The following is a 24,366-nucleotide window of genomic DNA, read 5'->3' as shown; positions in this document are numbered from 1 at the left end:
AGGACATACACCCTGGGCCTATGATTTGTCACCCTGTATAATGGGCCAGTTATACCCATTCAGGCTGGGGGATGAGAGGTGTCACAGGTTCTCTTGCAACTGTATTAACTTGGTTGCTTTTTGGCTGGCTCATAGTAAACTTTCCTTGAGCTGCTTCTTCCTACTTGGTGGTGTTCCCTGTGGCTGTCCCTCAACTCAGCTGAGTGGATTTCTCTGCTTCTCAATATTTTTCTGGGCAGGCCAGCTGGCTTGCTGCTTCTAAGGGTGACATATCCAATACAGTTCACTAAGCCTTGCTTTTGTAATGTAGTGTTAGGATGAAAAATCTGTCATGGAGTGGATGGACTAACTCCTCAGTCAAAACTATTTTGACTTAATCGTAGGCTTCTGTGATTCCAGCATCAAAACCACTGTAGGCAGCACTGCACTGGTGAAAGGTCAGAGTCTCTTATAGAACTTATAGAAAACTTCCCATTTCAAAAGCTCTCTGCAGGTGCTATGCCGAGAGCCATGTGAAGGGGCATCTCTACAATCCATGCACCAGCTGCCATTGCAGGGATTCTGCTGCTGCTGCCGCCCCTTTGGGCAGACATGCTGGGGAAGGGGTGCTCTTGACTGGAGCCCTGCTATTTGCTGTTGCCTTCAGGATCCATTCTTGCGCCCTGGACCTGGGGGAAGGAGGAGGGAGCTCTGCACTGATGTGGTGGACCTCTCCCTGCAAGTAGAAACGCACCAAGTCTGAGGGCTGCTTCTAGTAGCATGCTGTCTGGTATAGTGCACTAGGAGTGTGATGAGACAACCAGAGCAGCTGAATTCCATACCAGCCCTACGCTTCTGTGAGTTTCTGACCAAGACTTAGAGGTACGGTATTGGAGGGTGCTGGCCAACCCTACTGTAGACGAGGCAGCATTTAGTAACTTTTACTGAGTCACCAGTGCCCTATGCTGCCTTGTCTGCACTAAGATTAATTATCAAACCCCCATGAATCCTAGCACAGACAACACAAACTGTAGGCAATGCAGTGAGCTACTCCTGCTTCCAACTAATCCACGATGCTAGCTTTCATTGCTCACTCTCTGAATTTTCCAGCAGCCTTTTTGCTTTTTTTCCCCGCCTGTGTTGCCTTTAGTCTTGGGAAGAACTCCCCCATAAACATCAGCAAAGTCCTCTTACTGCCAAGAGTGCTCTAAGGATAATGTGCCTGCAGGAAGCTTGGCAACATAACTAAGTGCAGTCTATTATGCTGACCAGTGATATCTGCATCTTTTGCCTTGTGCTCCCACATCTCTTTCTGTATCAATCTAAATAACTGGGGGCAGAGACCATCTCTCTCTCTCTCTAGTTATCTTCATATACTTCTAGCACAGAGGAATCCTGGTCTGGGAGTAGGGCTCTGAGGTCAGATGCTAACACTTTTGTATTACCACATGCTGGCTAATGCTTGTGAAAAATGTCCTCATATTTTGTCCACATCCTATTTCAGTTTCACAGCAAACATCCCAGCAGCGGGGACCACATTTTTCATTATTCTTATGCAGCAGTTTGACCAAACTGAACACCCTCTTTCAGTGACTTTCCCCCTGGGGCTGCTGAGGTTAATTATAATGAAATTGTCCTATAGTAATGTAGTGAGCGGGCAGAATTAAAACTAGAGGGGAATCTGGGGTTCAAGTTGTCCAGCTCAGTGTATTAATTGCATTTTGTCTGGCCTCCCGTGCATCCTAAATTGTGCTAGCTAACCTCATGCCTTTAGTTTGGGCAAGTCCAAAGTGAATGAGGCTTGCATGGGAAGATAGGCAGACAAAGTTCTTTTGCGTGAATCTGATATCTTTTATTAGACCAATTTAAATAGTTGGAAAACAATTATTAAGCAAGCTTTTGGGTTCCAACTATTTAAGTTGGTCTAATAAAAGATATCAGATTCACGCAAAGAACCTTGTTTGCCTATGTCTTTAGACTAGCATGGCTACAACCTACATCCCTGTTGCATGGGAAGAAGCACTTCTTGCTTATTGGCTTTGGTAGACACCAGTAAAAAATATTCTGACCCCTGTGTGAGGCTTTCTTAGGTTTGCTGGGATGGTCCTCTTAGTTTCTCTGTACAGAGCCTGAGAATCAGGGCTTAAGATGGCCGGGAACCTAGAGACACTGGAAAATGCCAGTTGCTGGAAGTTTTTTTTTAAATGATTGTTACAGATACTGGTCTGGTTTAGGCAAGATATTTCTGCCCTTGGGCATGGGTGTGCATAAGGTAACTGACCTCCTGAGGGCTGTTCCAGCCCAATTTCTTCCCCCCAAATGATTTTATTGAAAGTCTGTGGTAATGGAGTCATTGGTCGTCTTCCTTAACAGCTCAATAGGTTTTTTGTCTCCCCAGCTCTGTCTGTCCTGTGGACAAGCAGCCAGGCAAATGGAGTGGTGTAGTCTTCCTGAGGAACTGTTCTCTTCCCTCTGAGTGAATGAGCAGCCCTGAGTGCTCTGTCATGTTCCTCCTAGCTTTCTCCCCCACCCCCTTAATATTACTGATCAGGACCTCAAAGCTTTCTGGGCTTCTGAAAGACCCTGCTTGCAGGTTTCTCAGTGCTGCATGCACACAATTGGCTGAGGGCAGGATAGCAAAGGGTCTGGAACTTGCTCCCACGAACCCTTTCCTTGCATAGGCAGCCATTCAGCCTCCTGAATCCAAGCTTGGCAGTCGGCATGAGTTTTTTCTGCTGGTTGTGGGATGGGAAGGGTTACAGGAAGCTGGCTGTGCTGGCCAGACATTCTGGTGTCTGGCTGCTGCTTGGATGAGCACTCCCCTGCTCCTAGGTGAGGAGTGGGAGGGAATGACTGTCCTCATATTCCCCTCTCTTTTCCTGCTCTTCTTGCCCTCCCAGCCCTTTCTCCTTATAAGGAGGCTTCTGCTCCAATTCCTTGTGGCTGCAGTCAGAAGTGGGGGCTGGGAAGGGGCAGTATCTGAAACCTGAAGGAGACTGCCTGAAGGCTCGTTCCCCAAGTGTGCTGTCTGCGCCTTCCCCTGAGAGAAGCAAGCGCTTAAGACAGTGGTTATCACTGTCCTTGAGATACCTCTTGGAAAATGCCAGCTCTTACAGTTTACACCTGTTTTGTTGTGTTTTCTCTTGGGGGAGTGGGTGGGTTTTTTGACAACAGAAAATTAAAGGGAGCAATTATTCTGTTGCAATGGATCTGGACTACAGTGGGTCAGAATGTTTTAGACACTGTTGGAAATCCCTGGGTGTATCTTGTGAACTGCAAATCCCTGGGTGTATCTTGTGAATTGTTTGCACGCCTAACAGTGTGGTACCCCGTGGCACCCTTGAAAGGACCTCAAGGCACTTCAGGGTGTTGTGGCAGCCTGGTTGAGAATCAGTGGATTAGGAGCATCCAGGTTAAAGATAAGATAAGGCACTGTACGCTTTGATGGCTTTGCCTGCTCTTGCCACCTATCACACTGGGGAATGGACAGTTAATCCATCCAAAACTATCAATTTGGAAGTTCAGTGGAGACAATAACTCTTCAGTGCAGGACAGGGTTGTGCCAGTTCTGGGAATACTCTGTGGTAGCCTGTCAAGGCCAGAGGTTCTGCTTTACTAGGCTGTTAGTGCAGTTGTGTCTGTATGTGGGGAGGGGGAGGTCAAGGTGTTTTTGGTGCCTCTGGAAGCATCAGAGGGAAGTGTGGTTTGTTGTTTTTTTTTTTTCCCCGCAATTTCCCTGTAGGCTTCTAGAAGGTGTTGGTTAATACAGATCCTCCTCTGTACACGTGTGCATGTGCACCCCCCCCGCCCCCTTATCCCAAGTTGACTTTTTTTTTTTTTAAATATGGGTTTCCTTAAGGGGATCCAAAGGGACTGTGTAGAAGTCCCACGATGCTCCTTAGGCATTTCTGAAAATTCCTCTCAGTATTTCTAGGGCTTCTTCCCCTGTGGTGCTACACTGCCAGCTGATCCTGGTATGCTAGGAAAAGCCCAGGCACTGACAGTTCACTCCTCAAAAGGAGGATGAGTGGGATCTGGGTGTTTCCTGACCTAGGCTGGCACTTTCAGCTGGAGTTTCTATTTGGAACTTCTACTCTATAAATAACCAATGAGCAGTCATGGAAGCTGCCTGCACCTGTGACCATCTCACTTTGTTGTGAAAATGGGGATCCTTTTTCTGCTGGCTGCAGGTGAAAGCCAGCAGAGCAGCTTCCATCAGGTGAGGGCTTAAGCATTCCTTCCATGCAGAAGGGGCTGAGTTCATGACTTGGTCTTCAGCCTCTGTAGAGGCTTGTTATGGCTCTGGGATGGTGGGGATGTGTGCACATCTGTCCTGGTGTGGGGTAGGATTTTGCACAGACCCCTGGCAGTCACTAGAGACAAGGCTGTTAAGAAGAACTGGGTGGTAGCCTGTCAGTGTGTTTTAACAGTGTGCTGCTGGAACCCCTTTCTGAGGAGGGATGAGAGCCAACATAGTTTTTGTATAAAGCAGTAAGGAATTCCAGGTATTTCCAACTGGGCAGTGGGTAGGGAAGAATGTTGACTTCGGTATAATGACCTTTTAATCTGGATATGGTTGATATATTCTGTCTTCCTCATTTCTCCTGCCGTGTAACGTAGCTATGATCTTTCTGAATTCTACCACAGAATGAATGGATGTCATTCATTGCAGAAATGCCTCACTGGTGGTTTACAAAAGCCCTCTTAAATACCATGGCTCTACCATCATTTTTAGGAGCGTCTCCTTTGTGGGCCTGTAGGCTGGCTACAAAGGCTGTCCCCCAGTGCCTGGGAAAGATGGGTCTCACTGACATTGGGTCTTGCCAAACAGGCCCCTCTCTCTATGTGATTCTCACCATCTCACTGTTTGTTTCCATTCTCCCCTTGTACCCAGATTCGCTACAAGGAGGAATTTGAGAAGAACAAGGGAAAGGGCTTCAGTGTGGTGGCTGATACCCCCGAGCTGCAGAGAATCAAGAAGACTCAGGATCAGATCAGCAACGTAAGTCATTTTTAGTCATGGTAGATCGTATTATGGCTGTCAGTCCTCTGGGGCTGGGTGGGGCTTGGACTACACAATGGGGGACAGAAGAGCAACTCACTAATTAATACAAACCCATTAGCTGTCTTGGGGAGGGGGTGACTGGGGACAGGACACACTTCATGAATTTTTGTTTATAAAATGTGGAGTTTTTTCTCGAGGCCCTTCTGTTAATATACATAACAATGGTTTAAATTTTTAGTTGTTCTGCTGTAGAAACAAATTCCCTAAACTTCATATTCTGTGACGCTTCCTCATTTTTCCCCTAAGCCTTGAAAAGATGGGGAAAGGGGTTCCATTATGGAGTACGGTACATGTGGTGCTGCTGCTGTCTGTTGTTGTGCCCCCTGCTGGTAGCAAGCAGACTGCTGCTCCCTCCCATGGGAGTGCCAGAGCATAGAGTGATGGACTCCAGTTTACCATCTGTGTGTTCTCTGGTTCATATTTCTTCATGGACACTCCAGCCAAATGCACAACTCTTCCTTCTGCCTCCTGTCTCTTAAACAGTTGTGCAGTGTCCTCTGCCAGCTTTCTCTTGCCTTGACCCCGCCCCTTATTGTGTGAAGCCGGTTTCAGCTGTCAAGCTGGTTTTTGGAGGTTTTTACTGCAGCTGCTGCTGGCGCTGTCGTGTGCGTGGGTAGAATAGACGTGGCCTCCACAGCAGTCCCAGTACTTGCTGCCACGAGCCCCACTCAAGCAGGACAGGCTACATAACCTGATTTCCTGTCTATCATTAAAGCTGTGATCAGGAGGCTGAAAGCTGGCCTTGCTGGAGGGATGCAAGCTGAGCGCCAGTGTGCTGGCTCACCCCTGACCCAAGGGGACCTTTTTCTGGGGTCTAGCCTTGTGGGTCCTGATCTCTGCCAACTCTCCCAAAAGGAAGTTTTGACCTTGGTTCTGGTAGCTATTGGCTTCTAGCACCTTTCCCTTTTAAGGACCCATACTCAAGTTCTTGAATTAATCTCCAAACAGTGTTTTGGTGGCCACTATCTTCAGCCATAGGTTGTCCTGCAGGGCACCAGCTGTGACTCCTGTATCCACTTCACCTTAGCATTCTCTACTCCTCACATCAGTTGCTCCCAGTTAATGCCTGCTGCCTCTATAACTAGCCCTAATGATAGTCTTGGATGGGTTTGGGAGAATATTAAACTAATAGTTTAGAGACTTTACTATTAAATCTGGGAATGGCAGGTAGCATTTAACCTGGTAGTTCAATCTGTTGCAGAGAGTAAGCTGATGCCCTTTCTACCAGTTAGTGATGCTGCAAAACAGTGATTCTCAATCCTTTTTAGACTCAAGGCACTATCAAGGAAAATGCCAGCCCTTAGTGTTCATTTGTTGTGTTGTTTTTTTTCCTGAAGAAAAATAAGAGAGCAGATCTATTGCAGAGAAGTTGGACCACATCAGGTCAGGATGTTTTTCACACTAGATTTCTATTTGAAATCTCTGGGTTTATCTTGTGAATCATGTTTACACACCAACAGTGCTAATGTTGTGTGGCACTCTGTGGCACCCTCAAGGCACCCCAGAGTGCTGCAGCAACCTGGGTGAGCATCATTGTTCTAAAAGCTCTGCCACTGAAGGTTGCTGCCCTTTCTTCACAATGAAGTGGTTGGGAGGAGGGTCACTGCATGGCTGGTGTACATGCATGCTGGCCCTGTTGCAGTAAGTACTTTGGGTTTAGGGTGATTTATGCTGCATTCTCTTATATCTGTGGGGAGGACCGGTCCCTGCTTTCAGGTTTTCTGGGGTTTGTTGTTGGGGAGGTGGCAGCAGCATTGGCTTCCTCCAGAACAACAAGGGTTAACCAACCTTTTAGCTGCTGATTGAATGTCATACTTGTGCTAGAATTCCCTTATCAGAGTCCCAGAGACTGTTGCAAACCCTGGCCTGGTCAAGGACAGGATCCAGAGTTCTGACTTCTGGCTGACCAGCAAAACCAGCTCCAAATGCTGCAGCTTTCCACGTGATCACTTTACTTTTTCCACTTGATAAGCTGCTGGCATTACTCACTTCCCCTTCCTCAAGACCCATGGGTTACAGGGTCAATGCCCTAGGGTCCCTTCATGTTGGGCTAGCCAGCACAGGGGGGCTGCAGAGCAGCTGTAGTATTCCTAGAGTGCATTCCCCTGTGATACCCAGGGTGCCCCTTGCCAGGTTGGCTCTATGCCCGTCTCCCCTATGGGGCTGGAGCATTCCAATGCGCTGACACCCCTTCAGCTGCCACAGTGCCCAGAGTGGCCATGGCAACAAGGGTACAAGTTGGGGCAGACCACACAGCTGTCTTCACACATGGTCAGCTTTTGAATTATTTTTCCAGCAGCCCTGAGGTAGAGGAGGTATAAACTCCCCTCAGCCTTTCTGTAGGGCTCTGTGCAGGGAGATTCTGGCTCAGTGTTTTAGGGGGACTATTTGGACTCTAGGAAGCCGCACCCTATCTCCCTTCCTTCCCACCCAACAGGAAGTTGAGGGCAGACTGTTGCCCTTTTCAATGTTCGGGTGCGGAGATCCTCCCACTGTGACTCTCATGGCCAACTACAGTCTAGGCTGCTAGGGACGGGTAGAGCTAGAGTGGTCTGGGGTATAGAGGATCCTTCTAGGTGCTACCTGGTGTGTTGCCCTTCCCTGAGTGGAGCAGGGCAGTGTACAGGAAAATGCAGAGACCCTGCCAGCGTTCACACAAAGTGCAGGATCCCGATTGTTTGTTTGGCTGCTCTCTTCCCACAGGAATTCAAACTACATTTTGCATAAGCTTAAGCAAATGCCTGACAGGCAGAGTTCCCATATTCCTCTTCCTTCTGACCTCATTATGTGGATTCTCTTGCTGGGGACTGCAAGGACAGGGCCCATGCCTGAGTGACAGGAAGAAGCAAATGCTCCCCTGACTGCAGTCTGCATCCCTGCAATAGCCAGTGAGCAGGGAGGCCTAGTGATCCTGCAAGGGTAAGAGAAAAGGACTGCTAAGGTAGGGGCCCACTTTATCTGTGGGAAGGAGAGCCAGAAGCTCTGCTTCGGAGAGGGAAAGAAGCAGTGATGCCTTGCAGTTGTATGATATGTTGTTACATGAAAATAGGCTCTGGTGAATGGAGAACCTGCAGCCAGTTCACTTCCCCATGGGTTGTTTCAGTTGGCCTTTTAGCCATTAACTCACTGGCAGAGGAAATGTTGCTTTCTTCCCCCAAAGCACAGTCCCCTTTTGAAACTGCATCCTGCCCACCTGCCACATTGCCTGGGCCCATGTTGGGAGGGGGTGATGGGTGGTGCTTATAGTGCTATAGAAAACTCAGTTTTGAGGAAGATGTGTCAAGGTTAGTAGTTTCTGCACGGTACAGTGAGGAGTGGAGAGCCAAATAGAGGCAGGGAAGGAGCCTCCCAGCAGATAACTCCTGGAGGGGGGCTATTCAGTTGGCTGCCACTGGGACTCCCTGTTGTCCCTAACAAAATCAAGCAAGTTGTGCTCTGGTTTTCTTTCTGATTTTAGGTTTGGGGCTCAGCCCTGTCCTAAGGACCACCTGCACAACCTCCCCATTCACTCCTAAGTCTGGGAGCAGTTCAGAGCAGGAGCTCCCTATTATACAGTCTGGCTGGCTGTCCTGCCCTCCATAAAGATGACCTACTTTCGTAAGAAAACCCCCACTCCAGACCAAGGGGCCTGACAGCACAGGCTCATGAGGGAAGCTGGCAGCTGAGAGGGCATGGGATCAGTAAGGTGTCCAGTAGGACATTAATGTTCCTGGAGAAGGAGCAAGGCTGACAACTTCCCTTCCCATCCCTGAGACTTCAAAGCTGCTGCATGGCTCACCTGCTGAAAGGTAACGCTGAGGTTCTGGAAACCAATGGTAAAATAACACCCCTTTGTTATGCCCTGTGGAAGGCACTTGTCCAGGTTTCTGCTGAGGGAACTGACCTACTGACTGAGCCAGGAACTAAAAACCAGTGTTGGCTGTGGCCAGTACACTGAACTGGCTTGTTGCAGGCAGAGCTGTCCCTGGTCAGGATTTCAGGAGATAAGTCCAAACAGGGTGCAACTCTTGCCTTGCTGTGTTATGGGGGAATTCCCTTCCCAGCAGCAAGGCTCTGTTCCAGGCTTTACTTCTTGCTCTTGCCTGTGCTGGCAGAGTTCCTGTTGCTCCCTTCAGTAAATAACTGTTTAACCAGCAAGTGAATGGGCTCCAGGTGTTGTCTGATTGGCTGTGTATTTGTTAACACAAGTGGCTATTAATTTTTACACCCACGCCCAGACGGTTGGAGTTAACCCTTCCCTTCTGACCTATGCTCGGAGAATAAAATGAGAAACAGACTGCACTGGAGAGAGCTCTTTCTATGCTAGGTATCAAAGGCTGGGACTAGTCATGTGTGTCCTGGCAGCACCTCTTGGCTCCTTCCCTGATCCCACTTAGCCCAGTGAGCCAGAGGTTGGGACCCTTCAAACTTCTATTTAAAAGTGAGGTTTCTGGGACAGATGTTTGCCTGAGAGGTCTTGTTTCTGGGAGGCTGTAACAGATGTGATGAGGAGACACCAGACCATGAGTCTTGTGGGTGGGAGGGAGGGGAGGAAACAAATATTCAGAAACCCTTGAGGGTACTTCTGACTGAGCATGGTGCCTCTGGAGTCTAAGTGCTTTAAAAAAAAAAAAAAAAAAGAAAAAAAAAAAGATTGAGTGTGTTCACTTCTAAAACTGACTGTTTCTGTTTTTATAGCAGGCTTAATACTTCCTGAGTTGTGGAACGAAGTTGGGGGAGGGGGGGGTTCTTTTGGTCTGTCCACTAAGTTTTTCCCTTCCTAACTCTCTATATACAGCAAAAGCTTTCACCACAGGGGAAATAGCTTGCTCTGTTAGAGACTTGCTCCACCCTTCCAGATGCTGTTATGGGCCTAAGCACCTGTGCCACATTGAGGCACTTCTCAAAGCTGTTTAGCTTCCCCAGGGGCATAGAAGTTGGAGCTGGTGGTGTCCCAACAGGATGCATCAATCCTTGATGTATGACACCTAAAATATAGGCCGCTTTCTGGAGCTCTGCTGAAAGCAATACCAGTAGGTGGGCTAGTGTAGATGTGACTCCACTGTGTAGGACAGCCAGCAATCCTTTCTGTGGCCCTTGGGCCTGATGAAACGCTAGTTCTTTGAATGGAAAACAGAGTCCACAACAGCTAAGAGTCAGGCTGCTGCTTGCCAGACAAAGTAGAGAATCTCTTCTTGCTTTCAGTTGCAGGCAAGTCCTATGTCTTCTCTGCCTAAGGCCCACCTGGCTAACTAGTAACCCCAGGTGGGGCTAATGAGTGAGTGGTACAACTAAATTCTTGGGGCAGCTAAGGGAAAAAACAGGATAGGAGTGTTGTGTGGGTCAAAGGGTGAAAACGTGAAAATAAGTGTGCCTGAGGGAGACACTGAACAGAGTCCCCTGGGTGGTCCTCAGAGGCATCCAAGGAACTGGTGGACACTGCCCACTGGTGCTCTGCCCAGAAATGTGAACAGACAAGTGAGAGGCAAGCAGCCCTGCAGTCTCCAGGCCAGAGCCTCCTTCCTGGTCGAATACAGGGCCCACTTGGCCAGGGCCAGGAGGAGTTGACCAAGAGGTCCCAGGACTTGGAGCCACAGATGAGGTGACCAAAAACAAAAAGGTTGCAGGGTGAAATTCAAGCAGAACCTCAGGAGGAGGTTCTGGAGGTGGAGGGGACTATGAAGGACACCTGGAGGAGGGAAGAAAGGAATAACATATCATTATCTTAATGGGCACAGAGGAAGCTGTTGCCACTAGAAAATGCAGCATCTCCTTGTTCCATGTCTCCCATCTCCCTGGCCCTACTGCCACTTCAGGGCTCTATTTATAAGGGTTTCTCTTCCTTGCACTTCCTTGGAGATTTCTTTGTAGCCAAACATGACCTCATTGACCTGCACTCCTGGGTTTGCTCTGGTGCTGTAGAATGTTCTTGCAGCTCCACTTTGTGTCCGTCTCTGGTGACAAAGATCTGGTTCAGGGGACTTGAGTGTTTTGTCTTAATGTGCCAGAGCTGTCTCCTGGGGGCTCTGAAGGGAGATGGGTTTGGGTTTTCATGTAGTTCCGTAGCAGAACCAAACATACTGCTAGGCTGCCTTCAGGGGACACTGAGACTGGAACAACAAGCATGGGCATTAGGACTAAATTGTGTGGGATTAAAAAAAAATAAGGGGGCTGTGTATGCCTGGTTCATGCTTTAAGCCCTTTGGCATTTTGCCTAGAATATATGGGGCAGAGGCTGTGGTCCTTGCTTCCGTCTCTGGCAATACTGCCTGTGAGGTGACAGAAGGCACCAGTCCTTGCACTTAACAAGAGGCTTCCTGAGTTTTATATTCAGCACAGTGAATGGTAATCCTGCCTGTCCAGCTAAAATTGACTCCCACCACATGCCCGTCCCTGGCTCTGGTTACCATACAGGCACAGAGTGTGGGAGCCTTTGTCTTAATTAGCTGTTGTAGCTTTCTCCTCTCTGATCTGTGCTGTACTAGGTCTGCAGATTCACAGCTAGACCATCAGTCCCTTCTCTTTTAATAGCCTCTTCTGGCTGCAGCAGAGCTGGCATGGAGGCCAAAATCAAGGGAGCTAAACTGAGGTAGTGGGGCATGATAGTTCCAACCTGCAACCCTCCCTGGTAGGGGTTCCCTTCCTGCACCCTCATTCTGCCTCATTTTTTTTTGTCTGTGCTTGAGTGTTTTGGCCAAGTCACAGCCCACTGTGTTTCTGGACTCTGCTCCCCCTTGGCTTATCATGCTCCTGGGCTCCAATTAGATGCTTGGGAGTGTTCCCAGCTGAAGTAATCTGAGGCCAAGCTACTGTGCTTCAGAGGTCAGTGTCAGGAACACAGGATCTTCGCAGAGTGGCTGAAAGAGAAAAGAAACCAACAGGGCTTGAGGGTCAGATCAGCCTTGGTACTATTGCAAGCAGGGGTGAGCTCCGCTTCCCTGACCAGTATTGCAGTACCTCAGAGGTGCATCCTTAGTTTGACACAGCTCAGCTCACATTAATGCTGGAGGAACCCCTATGAATGCCCACAGAGGAAGCAGTTCTGCACCCCGATTTGGTTCTAATCATGGTTTGATAACAGAAAAATGTGGATTTGGGGTTACTTTTGCTAACTGAAAATTGGGGATTTTATTTTTTAAGTCAGAGAAAACCAGTTTCTTTGGTGATCAGGCCAAGCATTAATAGCTAAAGTATCTCCAGCCCAGTTAGGAAGGGAGCAGTATGGACTCCGACTGAAGGTGGGGAAGAGGGGCAAGGACATGTGGTGTTATGTGAGGAGCTGTGTACTGGACTTGCTATGTGATTGGGAAGAGGGCTGGGCTGGACTTCGTGGCACGTTTTCTACTTTAGTTACCAGGAGGGTGCGATTGCACGGAAGGTTCCTGATGCTGTGGCAGTACATAACCTGCCACAGGGTTACAGGTAGCTGCAATATGTAGTACACAGGGTGTACTGTAACAAGTCCAAAGCATGCCTGCCAAGCCAGGCTCTTCATGTGTGGGAGTTGTAAGGTGCTTGTTTGCAGGTTGCAGTACCCTGCCAGAACAGGACATCTCACCGAAAGCTGCAGGCCCCCCGTCTGGAAAAACTGAAGCAAGTTCTCAGCTGCTCCTGAATGCTGTCCCATTCTTGACTGTGTAAACTCCTCAAGACGGGGGGCTGTCTGCTGTTTCTGTAACATCAAGCACCACAGTCTTGTGTGCATGTACAGCTGCAACTCAAATGATGGATGAAATGGGCAGAAGTGACTCAGATTTCCATCCCACCCCACCCCCAAAAAAAAACCTGGCCTGAGCAGGGCCTTGTATCTTCCTGGCCTGAGCAGGGCCTTGTCTCTGCAAACAGGCTCCTGGGCAGAAGTTTTGGCATACCTAGCACACTGTCTGTTTCAGTGTACTGTAGATATTGATCCCTGTGGGTACTGGGTGCTCTACAGACTTGGGGCAAAGACAGTTTCTGTTGCAAGGAAGCCTGCAGTTGGTGAGGGGTGGCATGTGGAAACACTAGGGGAAGGCAAGGGAAAAGTGGCAGTGCCAGATACTGGGAAGCAGTCTTGGCTATCTGTAGGGTAGAATAACAGGGCCACAAATTGACCCTTTGCTGAGAGGCCAAAAGCAAGGAGCAGATTCTGGACAACAGAAAAGAGAGCCTCGTTATAGGTCAGAGCTTGTACCCGTCTCCATCAGTCCAGACCAAGTGCATGTGGAAAGGAAGTTCCCTTAGCCCCAAACAAACACAGCTGCCTGGTCCTGATGCCTTTCCAACTGGAACTGCTGAGAGTCTCTGGCACCCTCTTCTGGAGAGCAGCATGAACAGCAATTACTTTCTGTGGCTATATCCCAGAGGTGCCCTGAGCTTTTTGCAGCCCTCCACCTCTGATGGGATGTGGTAGGGGTCTAATGTCCTAAAGGGGCACAGCATTAACATGCCAAGATGTGAGGGGTAGCTAGCTGAACTTGCACAAGAAGTGTTAGGGCACAGCCTGGATGTCATGGCTGTGGTTCAACAGCCTGTTTGGTGGAAAGAGTCACGGGCTCTTCCCTGACCCCCAAAGTGTGCTCTCAAGTTGCGTGGCCCTTTGGCACCAGGCCATAGGCATGGACCTAGGTCAAACCCTGGGATGATTCTTTCTGCAAGGCTTGATCCAAGTGAGGCAGCACCTAAGGCAGTTTCCTGTTTGAGATGTCTGCATCTCCAGTGGCTACAGCAGTGCATACCGTGCTTCTTGATGAGAACAGGATCTGTGCTAGCAGGTTAAACACGGTCTGTAGCCCAGCTGTCTCAAGCCTAGGGAAGGAGCCAGCAGGCAGCATCCTAATTGCTGCCTCTTTTTTCCTCTTGTAGATAAAGTACCATGAGGAGTTTGAGAAGAGCAGGATGGGTTCCAGCCCCGGTGAGGGTGGAGAGATGGAGCGCAGGAACTCTCAGGATGGCGCCAACTACAGGAGACCCACGGAACAGCAGCAGCACCACCAGCAACCTCATCACATCCAGCCCAGCAACCCTGGTAACAAGCTATAATCATCTGGGGGGTGTAGTTTGTCTGGGAAAGCCCTACTTGTCCAAGGTGTAGTCTGTCATCTACGCTGCCTTCCCTCATCTGATACTGGGATCTTGGAGAAGGCCAGGCTCTGTCATCAGACCACAGAAGAGCTATTACTAGTTTTGGGTGCACTGACTTTTGTAGCTTTTCTGTAGCTCCTTTCCTTCCATGTTGAGGCCCAGACAAGCAATTTCATAGTTGGTAGGGTCAGAAGGGACCTGAGCAGATCATTAAGTCCGACTCCCTGCCATGGCAGGAAAGAGTACTGAAGTCAAATGACCCAAGCAAGGTGATTTGTCCAGCCTTGTCTTAAAGACCCCCAGGGTAGGAGCCAGCACCACTTTGCTTGGAAGTTGGTTCCAGATCCTAGCAGCCCTGACTGTGAAGTAGCGCCTCCTGATGTCTAGCCTGAATTTACCCTCTGCCAGCTTGTGACCGTTATTCCTGGTCGTTCCTGGTAGTGCTCGGGGGAACAGGGACTCCCCCAATGCCTGCTGGTCCCCCCTGACTAGTTTGTAACGAGCCGCTAGATCCCCCCCTCAGCCTTCTCTTGTGGAGGCTGAACAGGTTCAGGTCCCGTAGCCTGTCCTCGTAGGGTCTGCCCTGCTGCCCCCTGATCATGCGAGTGGCCCTCCTCTGGACCCTCTCCATGTTGTCCACATCCCTCCTGAAGTGCGGCACCCAGAACTGGACACAGTACTCCAGCTGCAGTCTGATCGTGTCGTGTAGAGGGGGAGTATCACTTCCCTGGACCTGCTTGCGATGCATCTGCGGATGCATGACAAGGTGTGGTTGGCCTTCCTGACTGCCTCCCCACACTGCCGGCCCATGTTCATCTTGGCATCGATGATGACTCCAAGATCCTTTTCTGCCTCTGTACTGACAAGGAGTTCCCCAGCCTGTAGGTATGGTGCCGGTTGTTCCTCCCCAGGTGCATCACTTTGCACTTGTCAGTGTTGAATCCCATCCTATTCTCGTCTGCCCACCCCGGTAACCTGTCTAGGTCCGATTTTGTAGCCTATTCCTTCCTTCTAACATGCCCACATCCCCCCACATCTTAGTGTCATCATTATTTGAGCAGGGTGCTTTTTTACCCCCTTGTCCAAGTCACTGATGAAGATATTGAACGGTGCGGGCCTGAGGACCAAGCCCTGGGGGACCCCACTGCCCACATCCCTCCAGGTCAAAAATGACCCATCCACCCCCACTCTCTGGGTGCGGCCCTCCCGCCAGTTGGCAACCCATTTGACTGTGTAAATGTCTACACCACAGTCCCCCAGTTTCTTAATGAGAACAGGGTGAGAGACAGTGTCGAAGGCCTTCCGAAAGTCCAGGAAGACTATGTCCGCTGCTACCCCTGCATCTAAGGATTTGGTGACCTGGTTGTAGAAGGCCACCAGGTTGGTCTGACAGGACGTGCCTCTAATGAACCCGTGTTGGTTGCCCCGAAGCATAACCTGCCCTGCTGGCCCCTCATGGACATGCGCCAGGATAATTCTCTCAAAAAGCTTACCCAGGATCGAGGTAAGACTAACTGGCCTGTAGTTCCCTGGGTCCTCCTTCCTCCCCTTTTTTGAAAATGGGAACCACATTGGCCCTCTTCCAGTCCTCTGGCACAACACCAGAGTTGTGCTTGTACAGCCTTGCCAGGGGTCCCGCAATGACCTCAGCTAATTTTGTGCTTCTTCCTTACAGAAGGGAATGCCCTTTCATAGTTGGCTGTCCCTCTGAGAGATGCAGAGCTCAGTGTCTCCATCCTTTTGCACACAGCAGCACTTTGTGGCTAATGGGCACTGTTTCCTTTTACAGCCTACCAGCAGCAGCAACAACAGCCTCCATCTCATTCCTATGGCTACAAGGAGCCTGCTGCTCCAGTCTCTATACAGCGTAGTATCCCTTCCGGAGGAGGGGTGAGTATTGCCTGGAGGATAACAGTGATACTGAACAGGCCTAGCTGTGATGCCAGTTGCCCAGTCCTTAGTCATAGCAGATGGTGTAGGTCAGTGTTTGCTCCAGTCGGATATGCTCTTCCAGCTGCTGCAAACTCTCCTGCATTGACAGGGAAGAATTTAGATTCCCTTAGCTCTCTTGCTCCCTTGATGCTGTGGTGAAAATGATGACAAGTCTCCTATGCTTTTGCTGCCTTGTTTCCAAGGCTGTGGTCCTGAGCTCTGCCTCCTGCATTGCTGTGCTTAACCTGGGGCCCTACACTGCTGCTTACTGACGAGGGGAGGTGTTTCTAGGTCTTTTACTGACCTTTGCACAGCCAGCTTTTCCCTCCTTGCCTCCCTCCTCTCCCCTTGATTTGCAGGCTTTTCTCTTCTGTACAGCATGTGGCTGCTCTGGGGATGGGATGTTTTTGTCTGGGTTTTTTTGTGTGTGGGGGGTGCCTTTTCATGGGCTGGGTAGGGGCTAGAGCAGTGGTTCTCACTCTCAAGAGACTCAAAGCACCTCTCAGAAAATGCTGGCTCTTCATTTTTCATTTGTTTGACTGCAGAAAAAATAATAGAGCAATTCTTTTGTTGCAAAGAACTTGGACTTCAGTGGGTCAGAACACTATGGATTCCCGCTTAGGTTCTCTAGCTTTACCTTCCAACTCATGTAGGTGTTTGGAAATCTAACAGTGTTAATGTGTCATGGGGTGCCAGGCAACCCTTAAAATGATCTTGTAGCACCCCAGGGTGCTGCAGCACCTTGGTGGAAATAGCTGTGCTGGAACTTCTCATGTGTTGCTGACTCGTTTCTCCCTACCCTGCAGAAGCGGTTCCGTGCTGTCTATGACTACAATGCAGCTGATGAAGATGAGGTCTCCTTCCAAGACGGTGACACCATCATCAATGTGCAGCAGATAGATGATGGATGGATGTATGGCACTGTGGAGCGCACAGGGGACACCGGCATGCTCCCAGCCAACTATGTGGAGGCCATCTGAGCCTTGAGGAGAAGGGGGGACACAACCCAACACCCAAAGCACCCTGCTCGCACTGGGGCCCCCCCATCGCGTGTACGTGTCTCATCCAGCACCCTTCTGCCATTCCTCCACCAGAGCTGCATCCCTCTCATGTCCATACTTTGTGTTCTGAAACTCTGCAGCTGTCTCCCGGTTTCTCTTGCCAACGTAGCTTTTGTTTCATAGATCCCATAGCTCTGTTGGGACTCTGCAGGAGATCTGTCTAGTGACCACACCATATGACCCAAAAGCCCAAACCATTGCAGCTTTTCTTCCCCCTCCTACCTCTTCCTTGTAACTGTCAAGGGGTTTAGGGCACCAGTTGGGGGCCCTGCCTCTCCAGAGGCACTTTCTGACTGGTGGAAACAGGTTGAGTCACTGGGATCCTGAACACTGGGAGAATCCCAGCTACACCCCCCCCCCCCGAACAGGAGCAAATCCATCCATCACTACTAGGGACCAAGCCAAGCAGTTAGAGTAACAAGGGACCAAATGATTGAGGGGTTGCTGCTTAGCAGCAGGGGTGAGGAGGGCTTGTGGCCTGCTTTCTGCCTGGTTAACTAGGGTTTCTGTTCTTTAGAGCCACAAGCATCTCCTGCCTGGAGCTGGTAACACCCTGGCCTGTGCCGCTTTTGCTCTGGGCCACTTCCTAGTTTCCACATCTATCTCCTGTCCTCTGCTAAACATTCCCAGTGAGTTGTTGTTCTCCCCATCAGCCTTTCACCACTACAACTTTTAGTGAGAACCTTTTTTTTAATCTTTTCATGACCTGAGTCAGTAGATCCAAAAGGCTCTTGAAGAGGCCTTGTGCTTAGTTTTGTCTTGTTTTTGGTTGATCATTGTTCTGTGCTGCCTGTCCTCCATGGCACTGAGGTCTGTAAGGTCCAGTGGGGGATGGAGGCAGCTGTGGCAGGGAGCAAGGGGGTCAGGGGAGACTCTACTTTTCCCCAAACTGGGACACTGCTGCCAAGCAAGAGGAACAGTCACTGGCAAGCTTCCTGCCATTCCATGGCTGCAGCTGCCTTCTGTCTCCAGGGACCCTGCTCACTGTCATGCCTGACCCCTCCTTGCAGTCAGCTGGAGCAGGCACACATTTGACAGCAATTGCTTCTAGCCTCAGTGGCCATTTAGGCCATAGTAAGATGTGCATCTGGCTCAGATTTTACTTTCTGTCCACAAACAAACCAAGCCAAGGGCAAAATAAACCATTGCCACATTTCCTTCAGCCATTTGTGCTGGGAACAAAGGGCAGGTGATGTGGAAATAGTTTTTGCTGGGGCTGTGGGTTTTCTTTAGGCTTCACAATAAAGGTGAAGACTGGGATTTTTATCTCCACCAAGGTGCAGTTCCTCTCTGCTTTAGGTTGACATGTGCCTCATGCTGCCGTGGAGTTCAGCAGGTGCTACTAAAGGGTCTGTGGATTGGAGAACAGGAAGGGGGCCAAGTTGGAGGACCAGTGCTCTCCACAAGAGGTTCTCTTGGCCTGATACTTCAGCCACCACCCATTAGAAAGAGCAGCGAGAGCCAGCTAGTGCCACTGTGCTGCTTGTTTTCCTCCCTCCCTCCCCATCCCCGGGCAGGCGTGCTAGTTCGCCTTACATTCCATTTCCAGCCTTTCGGCCTGGAGAAGACAAGCAGTGGACAAGCGTGCTCAGCCCTTGCCTTCTGCACTCTCTCCTTGATCTGTGCCAGCAGTAGATGTCTTGAGGCTGCTGCTGGCTTGGATCACATCCTGGACCAAAACTTCAGAGCACAAGCCCTGCTCCCTTTCTGGTTTGAACTAAGAGCTCTTGGAACCAAATAGCAGGGGCAACTATAACTGGAAATCTCTATGCAGGGAGGGCAGAAAGGATGGTGCTGCATTATCCTGGGTTTAAGGCACTTGAGCATTTGAGAATGGTGGTGAATCAGCGCCTTCTCCAGCTCAGTCCACTGGGAAGCCCCCTCCACCTCACAAACTAGTTATGCCACCCTGTTTGGCTTGGCCTAATGGGGCCTATATTCCCTGGTGCCTTTCTCTTACCCAAGAACTCCATACAGCTTAATGGGTCTGTGGAATAACATAGACTACTGCTCCATTCCTGAGAAGGCTGCATATGGTGTGGCCAGTGAGGTGGTCTCAGCTAGGCCCAAGGGTCTCTTTTTAATGGATTGAGTTACTACCAGGCTTCTTAAAAGCAAGTTCTGAGCCCCAGTGAGGTGCCATTAGCTCCCAAAACCTTCCAGATAGGTCACCCCTCCCTGATGGGGTAAGGGGATAGGGGCAGAGGACCACCACATGTTTACAACTGCACTGTGCCAGGCTTTCACTCTCCTGGCACCTTGACCAATGGAACCATTTAAACCTTGATGGGAGAAGCTGGATATTAGACAGAGGTGGCCAGACCCCTGGAAGGATGCAGACTGCCATAGACTATCAGTTGCCCGCTAGCACAAGGATACTGGGCTACAGACAAATCCCTGTCTCTTTCTCTTCTTCCCCTCCATAGTGGTGCTCATGCCCAAGGTGAGGGGAAAGAGTCTAGGAGCCAGGGGCTACCTGGCTAAGTGTTGTATGGAGATTAGGGATCTTTCTGCCTTTTATTATCGTAATTATTATTTTTTTTTTTTTTGGCTTTTCCTTGCAAACCATTCTGAAAATGGGGACAGCCAGCTTTTGGCAAGCAAAAAAAATTTCGCATCCTCCCTTCTCTTGAGTTCTTGCTGTTTCCCTTCTCTCAAAAGCACAATGGAAACAAAACTGGCAAAAAAACAAAAACCTGAATTGAAGATATGTTGTGTCTTTTATACCGTGGGGGCCTAGGGGTGGGATGCAGTAGTGTGTGCAAAAACCTCCGGCTCAGATTCCTCTCACGCTGCTGTAGTAAGAGCGCCAATCGGGGAAGAGGGTCTCTGGAGCCCGGGGATCCATTGACTGAAGAGTGACAAGTCAGTTGTGTCCCAAAAGGGGAAGATGCAGTCAGGAGTGAGAATGAGCCTGGGTGGGGTGAGGAAATGAGAACCTCTGATTTCTCTTTTAGTTTAATTTTTTTTTAAACCAGCTTTCCTAGCAGGCTAAGGACTTGCAGGGGCATTGGGAGGGGATGCGGTCAACTGGGATGTGGTTCTTGAGGGCAGTTTCCACGTGGCTGAGATGGGCTCTGGGGAACTGGAATCCCTGTTTGGTGCTAAAACACGTGAGCACAGGAGCTGAAGAAGGGGAGAGGTGAATATCCTTTACTGCTAACGCTGTTCTTAAAGCTAGTTATGGGGGGGAGGAGGAATAACAATGTGAATAAACTTTTTTTAATGGACCAAATAAATCAAGGAAATTGAGTTTTGGTATAAAACTTTTTTAATGCTACCTTGAGTCTGTTGTCATTCTCTCCCCTTTCATCCATCTGCCCCTTCTCTCCTGCCATGGGAAACAAACCTCTTTACTGCTTGATTTCTGCCTTCTCTCTGACTTATGCACTTTTTTGCCTTTTTTCATAGCTGAAAAGCACCTAAACCTGTATTTAAAATAAATAGAGAAAATGTTAAAAAAAAATACAAGCTAAATTGCATCAGTATAACCATTTCATCAGTGTGTAAAATAAATCTTGTACATCTTAGCTTTCCACGTTGCATTTCAGTGCCGGGCTTGATCAGTTTGTTGTTTGTTTCTGGTTTGTTTGTTTTGTTTTTTTCTTTTTGATTAGGTTCCTGTCTTTGTGTATTTCTTCCCATGGGCTCAAGTGCCCAGAAATGAAACTTATTTGGCCTTTTTAACTGAACCATTGAGCGGAACAAACCGACAACTTCTCTTCCTGGTTTACTCAAATTAAAAATAAAAGTATAATTTTTACCTACTGACTGACCTGGTCTTAATTGTGTTTAACTTTCTCTCTCCTTCAGCTGGAGGAAGGGCTAGCAAGGGCTGTGGCTGTGATCAGCGTTTGAGTATAGCTTAGGACCTGGGGTCCCAGGGTGTTGATGCAGCTCATTCTAGCAGCTATCTGCTTGGCCATGCTGTGAACGAGAATGTTCTTGCAACACCTGAGTTCTGCCATAGGCTTCCTTTCTGATCTTGCACAGGTCATTTCACTAAAGAAAATGCAGCATCTCTAGCTGGGTCCAGGTGGTGGAGGCAGAGGGCAGGTTGTTTCTTCCTTGGATGTCTCCTGCCTCAAGATTAGTGCCTGCCACTCCTGGAGGTAACACCTTGAATGTATTCATCGATGTCTGTGCCTCCATTAGCTGTAAAATACCTTCTCTTGCCCATAGGTGTGGACAGAAATGTATTCAGTTGTGGCTGCTTAATATTATTAGAGAGGTGCACCTCCACTGGACTGGATGCTCTGGAAGCAAAGGAACAACATTGACTTTATATACTGCCTGCAACACAGGAGAAACAAACAGTGACAAAGCATCTCTACTTTCCAGGCCTGGCTGTGATCTGTGAACTGTGGCACGTGTATTACAGCATAGTAGAGCATTATAATTAAGGGTAATTACTGTGTTGCCTGCTTGCAAGGAAGCTAATTTTTCTAGTAACTCTTTTTATTTTCCCCATGATTCCCAGTATAACCAAATATGCAAATAGGGTGTGACAGCAGCGCTGTTGGTGGCCTTCTATCAAATCCATTTTAAGGATGAGTGGAGATTTGGGCATTCCATTTCTGCAAGAAAGCAGGGCTGAGGATCAAGTACCTCTTCCTTACCATGAGAATTTATTTATTCTTTTCTGGTATCTTCTGCTACAAGCTAAGGAACTAGAAGTTGTTTGGATTAGCATCTGTTCCTATTCTCTGTGTTTATGAATTAACTGATCTGTTGGTTATTAGGCCTAATTAAACAGGTAGATAACTAACACTTTTGTGATCACTTTTCTCTGCTTATATCTGGTTTTGTTTCCTTTAGGTGGTAAGCTGTGTCCATATCCCTTTCTTAAAGGAGGTACTGCACCAAGCAGAATGGGAGGTTGGTCTCAGCAGGGGCTTCCCAACTAGAAGCTGTAGCGGGAGAGAGGCAGGGGCTGGATCATTTTTTATATAGATTTCATAGATGTCACAGACATTAGGGCTGCAAGGGACGTTGGAAGATCATCAAGTCCAACCCCCTGCCCCAGGGACAGAAGGTCAGCTGGGGTCATAGGAGCTCAGCAAGAAAAACATCCAGATTTCTCTTGAAGCCATTCTGAGTAGGTGTTTGAACCACCTCCAGCGGCAGGCTATTCCAAACCTTGGCTCGAACAATAAAGAAGTTCTTTATGTCCAGCCTGAAATGGTCTTGCAGGAGTTTATAACTGTTTGACCTTGTCACCCCTTGGGGCGCTCTGGTGCTATATGCCTTGCTTAAATACTCTTCCTCTTTAGCTTTCACTTTCTGTCACTGTAAGTGGCAGGTTACTTGGCTAGATGACAGGGCCGGACACGGGCATGAGTGAACTGGGCAGCCACCCGGGGCCGGGACGGGAAGGGGGCTGGAAAATGGTGAAAACAATGATGATTATTATTTCCATCATCTCTGGCAAAGGCAGGCCCAAAACTAAAAGTTTGCCTGGGACCACCAGGAGTCTAGGTATGGTGCTGCTAGATGGGCCCTTAATGCAACTCAGTGGGTGCATCTACACGTTCATTAATGAGCCACAATTGCAATGCATTGTTTAGTACCTGTAATTACAGGTACTGTCTGTGTCGTAATCATTGCAACTGCACATTAGTGCTGGCATATGGGTTTTTTTGTGATGCTAATGCACAGTAGGTTAATTCTACTGCACATTAGGGCATTGGCGCAGGTTTTGCCCACTGTGTTAATGTGCAGTAGAATTAGTCTACTGTGCCTTTAGCGTCTTGTGTAGATGCACCCAATATGGCATCTCTTATGATCTCCAAATATTGCTGCAATTCAGATCACGCTGGGTCCATCCAAGGGTGAAGGAACCTTTGCTACTTCAGGTGTCTCTCTCCAGGCTGGAAACCGTCCTCTGGGTTTGTTCAGTGTCTGTTTTCATTAAAGCTGCTTCTTCCAAAGAACAGGTTAATTGAGGGCACAGAGCAATTCAATCTGCTGTGAGTTTGGCAGGGCATTGGCCTGGCTTTGCCTCTCCTCTTAGGGAGATCATTAATCAGTACAGACATAAAGTGAAGTTGGGATTTTTTTTCCTGGAGAGGGAAAAACAACTGTTCCAGCATGACATGTCTAACTTTGGCTTTGAACTCCTAATCCATGCTCATTGTTCCTTCAGGCTGCAGCTAAATTCATTGTCAGAAAGCAGTTGACAGCCACTTACGTGGTTTCAACAGCAAAACCTGTGATTTCTTCTCCCCTCCCCCCATCCCTCCAGCAGGTCTTGGAGTGGAAAGTCCCCTTATAAGATGAGCTGGGGGCTGGGAGAGGAGAATGCTATTTACAATCAATAAAACGAACAAGATCCCAGTGGATGTTGCCGTTGGCATAAATTTGTCTTTTGTTTTTCTGTGGGCCAAAGCTGCTAATTTTAACTGCCTTAAAAAAAATCCTGAAAACAGATGTTTTGACAAAAATAAACAGAGTAGAAATGGATCTTTGAGCACCAGAAACATCACAAACAGGAAAGTGCAAAGCTTTGCAAGTCTCTTTTTTTTTTTTTTTTTCCCCAAATTGATCCCATGTCACTTGCCTCCAAACAGCTGGCAATAAATTAAGCCAATTGGCCCCTTTGCTCACAGGCATAGGGACAGGGCACCAATCTGAGAGTCTACAGACATGAGTCTGGTTCCTAGTTCTAGATCCCACCTGCTGTGGTCTCTCTGAACCTCCTTTGTCCCCTTTGGTGAACTGAGGGTCATGACATTTTGTCCTCTTCTCAAAGCTTGTTGAGACCTGTGCATGGAGACTGAAGTAGTAAGTCAACTCTGCAGGGGGCTCCTCTTGGTCCTCTCTCATGAAAGATGTTTGATAGCCCAGAGGAGTCCAAACCCCCTGTCTGCTGTGAGGAACGGGTAACACTCCTCCCTGATATCTGCCACGTTCAGATAAATCTCCAGTACTAAGTGTTCCCTGCTTCAAACCCACCCCTCTTGCCTCACTTTCCCCTGCTCACTTCCACTCCCTGCCTTCTGCCCTTCTTTGCCATCCCTTGGAGAAAGCATAGGCCTCTGGAGGTCTGGGTTCCTGGTTCCTACAGAGGTTTCTGTGATCTTGGGCAAGGCACTTAGTTTCTCTGTGCCTTGGTTTCCCTGTTGGAGATAATGCTGCTTCTTTCCCCCCCATTCCTGCATCTGCCTTGTGTATTTAGATTGGCAGTTCATTGGGGCAGAAGCCAGCTGTCTCTGTGTATGCACAGCACCTACCCCATTGTGGCCTTTATCTTGGCTGGGGCTTCTTGGTGCTGGGGTACAGAGCTCT

General features: G+C 48.8%; 1 protein-coding gene across 2 annotated transcripts in view; it reads left to right on the top strand.

The window, feature by feature from the left end:
• The window catches only part of LASP1 (LIM and SH3 protein 1), an 88,108-nt gene extending 67,258 nt beyond the window's left edge, over window positions 1-20,850 (top strand). For both annotated transcript variants that reach the window (XM_090044557.1, XM_090044558.1), the window contains exons 4-7: window positions 4,874-4,981; window positions 13,868-14,030; window positions 15,876-15,976; window positions 16,825-20,850. In XM_090044557.1, the coding sequence (XP_089900683.1) occupies window positions 4,874-4,981; window positions 13,868-14,030; window positions 15,876-15,976; window positions 16,825-16,998 (546 nt within the window). In that variant the 3' untranslated portion in view covers window positions 16,999-20,850. The remainder of the gene's footprint in view (window positions 1-4,873; window positions 4,982-13,867; window positions 14,031-15,875; window positions 15,977-16,824) is intronic.
• Window positions 20,851-24,366: the final 3,516 nt, after the last annotated feature.

Source organism: Crocodylus siamensis, chromosome 4 (genome assembly GCF_052110815.1).
Source record: "Crocodylus siamensis isolate JL-2025a chromosome 4, ASM5211081v1, whole genome shotgun sequence".
Lineage (NCBI taxonomy): Eukaryota > Metazoa > Chordata > Crocodylia > Crocodylidae > Crocodylus > Crocodylus siamensis.
Note: the sequence above shows the minus strand (reverse complement) of the source record. Positions and strands in the feature narration are given on the sequence as shown.